Source organism: Sander lucioperca, chromosome 5 (assembly GCF_008315115.2).
Source record: "Sander lucioperca isolate FBNREF2018 chromosome 5, SLUC_FBN_1.2, whole genome shotgun sequence".
In the NCBI taxonomy this organism is placed as follows: Eukaryota; Metazoa; Chordata; class Actinopteri; order Perciformes; family Percidae; genus Sander; species Sander lucioperca.
The window spans coordinates 14,287,263-14,291,661 of record NC_050177.1 but is presented as its reverse complement, the minus strand read 5'-3'; the positions used below and the strand labels follow the sequence as shown (position 1 = coordinate 14,291,661).

General features: G+C 38.3%; 1 protein-coding gene across 2 annotated transcripts in view; it reads left to right on the top strand.

Moving 5' to 3' along the window:
- Positions 1 to 813: 813 nt before the first annotated feature.
- The window catches only part of zgc:162872 (BAR_ACAPs and ArfGap_ACAP domain-containing protein), an 18,427-nt gene continuing 14,841 nt past the window's right edge, over positions 814 to 4,399 (top strand). Inside the window, exons 1-3 of one of the 2 annotated variants that reach the window (XM_031309556.2) lie at positions 814 to 1,070; positions 1,196 to 1,253; positions 3,922 to 4,041. In XM_031309556.2, the coding sequence (XP_031165416.1) occupies positions 1,018 to 1,070; positions 1,196 to 1,253; positions 3,922 to 4,041 (231 nt within the window). In that variant the 5' untranslated portion in view covers positions 814 to 1,017. The remainder of the gene's footprint in view (positions 1,071 to 1,195; positions 1,254 to 3,921; positions 4,042 to 4,399) is intronic. The other variant, XM_031309557.2, reaches the window with a different exon arrangement.

Below are 4,399 nucleotides of genomic sequence, written 5' to 3'. Positions count from 1 at the left end.
TATAATGCAGGACCTTTACTTGTAGTAAGGTAGTAACACTTTTATTGGAGTCAAATAAAACAAATTAACGGGGTGTTAAAAGTATTTTCTAAGTCTTACATTTACATTTTTCGTAGGATTAAATAAATCCTGCAAGCATAAAAAAATAAATATAGTTCGTGTGTGTGTGTGTGCTTGTTTTACTATATTCGTGGGGTCCAAAAACCGGGAATACAGTATATTTGTGGGGTCCCGACAGCTTTGTGGGGCCAAAATGCAGGACCCCACAACTTTAAAGGTCTGTTTGAGGGTTAAGACTTGGTTGTAGGATTAGGGTTAGAATTAGGTTATGGTTAGGGTGAGGGTAAGGGTTAAGGTTAGGCATTTAGTGGTGATGGTTAAGGTTAGGGTAAGGGGCTAGGGAATGCATTATGTCAATGACGGGTCCCCACAAAGATAGTGAAACAAACGTGTGTGTGTGTGGCATTAGAGCTCTAAATGTGACAAATAGTTTATTGTTATTAAAGTACAAACAAACTTAACTAAAATATCAAACTAATGTTCCGTTATATGGCCGTGAAGTTGGCGTTATATTTCCATCCTATACACCTCACCCCCAGTCCGCGGGGCGGCGCTGTTCCTCCGCCGTCTGGATCAGAGCCAAGCGACCCGGATGTTTGGCGGAAGCGGTCGGTTAGCAACAGCAGCAGCAGCTGCAGGCAGGATGCACAGACAGCTGTTAGACTGAAAACACACCAAACATGCTTTTATTGACACGTTTCAACAACGTGCGTGACAAGCAGCCGCGCGTGCACACTGCCTGATCGATCGACCGGATGGGAAACAGTCAGACTCGGCTCGCGGAAGACATTTCTCGGCAGTTGTCCCGTTGTCCCCCGGCTTGTGGACGGAGTTAAAATATGAGGAGTGGAGCCTCGAAATGGAGCTAACTGGATGCTAACAGGCTAACCGTCAGTATGAAGAGGCTTTAATCAACTTTATCAACAGTTTGACTTCGGGACAATAACAGAAGACGTCATGGACTCGCTGCTGGACTTCGAGGAATGTGTCAAAGACTCACCTGAGTTCAGGTACACACACATACACATACATACATACACACACACACACACACACAACCACACACACATACCTTAGCGTCTCCTTAAAGCTCATGCGCAGAAGCCCTGATGATGTCTTATTTACTTTTGTTCAGACTGAAGCTGGAGCTGTTTGAGGCGGATGTTACTGTGCTCGAGACACAACTGGACAAGGTAAAAAATACTACTGTTACTACTAATACTACTGTTACTACTGTTACTACTAATACTACTGTTACTACTACTGTTACTACTAATACTACTGTTACTACTATTACTACTAATACTACTGTTACTACTAATACTACTGTTACTACTAATACTACTGTTACTACTAATACTACTGTTACTACTACTGTTACTACTAATACTACTGTTACTACTAATACTACTGTTACTACTAATACTACTGTTACTACTACTGTTACTACTAATACTACTGTCACTGATACTACTGTCACTACTAATACTACTGTTACTAATACTACTGTCGCTACTATTACTACTGTCACTACTAATACTACTGTTACTACTGATACTACTGTCACTACTAATACTACTGTTACTAATACTACTGTCGCTACTATTACTACTGTCACTACTAATACTACTGTTACTACTAATACTACTGTCACTACTAATACTACTGTCGCTACTAATACTACTGTCACTACTAATACTACTGTTACTAATACTACTGTCGCTACTATTACTACTGTCACTACTAATACTACTGTTACTACTAATACTACTGTCGCTACTAATACTACTGTCGCTACTAATACTACTGTCACTACTAATACTACTGTTACTACTAATACTACTGTCACTACTAATACTACTGTTACTAATACTACTGTCGCTACTATTACTACTGTCACTACTAATACTACTGTTACTACTAATACTACTGTCGCTACTAATACTACTGTCGCTACTAATACTACTGTCACTACTAATACTACTGTTACTACTAATACTACTGTCACTACTAATACTACTGTTACTAATACTACTGTCGCTACTATTACTACTGTCACTACTAATACTACTGTTACTACTAATACTACTGTCGCTACTAATACTACTGTCGCTACTAATACTACTGTCACTACTAATACTACTAATACTACTGTCACTACTAATACTACTGTCACTACTAATACTACTGTCACTACTAATACTACTGTCACTACTAATACTACTGTTACTACTAATACTACTGTCACTACTAATACTACTGTCGCTACTAATACTACTGTCGCTACTAATACTACTGTTACTACTAATACTACTGTTACTACTACTGTTACTACTAATACTACTGTCACTGATACTACTGTCACTACTAATACTACTGTTACTACTAATACTACTGTTACTACTACTGTTACTACTAATACTACTGTCACTGATACTACTGTCACTACTAATACTACTGTTACTACTAATACTACTGTCACTACTAATACTACTGTCACTGATACTACTGTCACTACTAATACTACTGTTACTACTAATACTACTGTCACTACTAATACTACTGTCACTGATACTACTGTCACTACTAATACTACTGTTACTAATACTACTGTCGCTACTATTACTACTGTCACTACTAATACTACTGTTACTACTGATACTACTGTCACTACTAATACTACTGTTACTACTATTACTACTGTCACTACTAATACTACTGTTAACTAGGGTTGGGTATCGCCATATGAAAGAGCTCAGAGAACTAATGCTGTAAACTGTACGAGGAGCCCTCTAACCTGCTGCATTATTCAAAATACTAATGTTGTCGTTAAGAAATGACCCCAAAGCAGTTACACAGAGACAGAACAAATGCAATGCATATGCTTTTCTTGTTTTCTTCGCCAACATTTAGCCTGAGCTAGAGACAGCGTTTGCTGCGATATGATATTAATGGAGAGGCGAAAGCGGTCGCGGTGCTGTTGTTTTACACCTCCTCTGAGACAAGCAGGCACAACAGTGGTTTCTGTGCCCTGGTGACTGACTGACAGGCTGAGGTTGTAAGGAAAGGCAACTCCTACCTTTCAGCAACAAGGCAATTCAATGACATTCCTTTGCACTTAAGTTAGTTCTCCATTAGTTGAATGTTGACAGCAGGGCAGCCACCAAGTTTATTGTTAAAGGTTTGTGTCATTATGCAGTTTGACCTAAAAAGTCTTTGTTGTTTACATTCCTTTGCATTTTAGTTCAATTATTACAGTTGGGATTGATACCAATCCTGAGTATCTGACTGGCGCTCCCCTATCCAAAAGCACAACCAGTGTTATTAATGTTACTCTGAGTGAGCAGTGAGACCAGAATTTTTTAATTTTGATAACTGTTTGGATTCACAATTAAGGTGGAAAATAAAAGTTTTGTGTTTAATGTATTTTTGTTGATGTTGAAATGGATTTTAAAACATATGGTATCGTTAAGAACCGGTATCGAAACTGAGATATCGAAAATTGGCACCGGATCGAAAGATTTTGAACGAAGCCCAGCCCTACGTATATGTGGTGACGGTGTCTGCCTCCCGATCCCAGACCGGGGTCTGGGTTACCTACACCAAGATTACGCTCTTGATTTGTAGATTTTAGTGTCTTAGATTTGAGACGAGCAAATCTTCTTCGATCTTTTAGGACCAAAAACAACATTTCTGGCAGATCCACTCATTGATTTTAATTAATGCTCTTTTACTTCAGTAAATGTAGAGGAAAGTAGTCCCGAGGTGACACTGTTACGTTGTGTGTGTCTCTCAGCAGACATGTGTCTGAAACTGTGACGATATCTCATTGGTCTGTAATCTGTGTCTCTGGCCAATCAGGTGATGAAGCTGTGCGGGAAGATGGTGGAGGCGGGACAAGCGTACAACGCAGCCAATCAGCTGTTCCTGGCCGGCCTGGCCGAACTCTCCACATACCACAGGAAGGACGGCGTCATCAGCGTACGCAGCTAACTCATGCTAACGCTAATCACAGATGTCAGCGGTGGAATGTAACATTTAGTTATAAAATAAACTCCTGAACAGTTTCTACAGTTAGTACAGCTGATACCACGAGTCCTTTAATTCATTAGAAACTATTTAGAAGTCATTTTTCATGTCAAAACATTACCTGGTTCAGGATTAGCTGCTTTTTAATTTTTCTTATATTTCTTTTCATTTATTATTCGCTATTTTAATTTATTTTTTGTATTTTTTAATTTATTTTGTAATTTTTTTTAATTCATGTTTCATATTTTGTATTTTATTTTTAATCATTTTAATTCAGTTTTAATAATTTTATTTCTAATAATTCTTAATT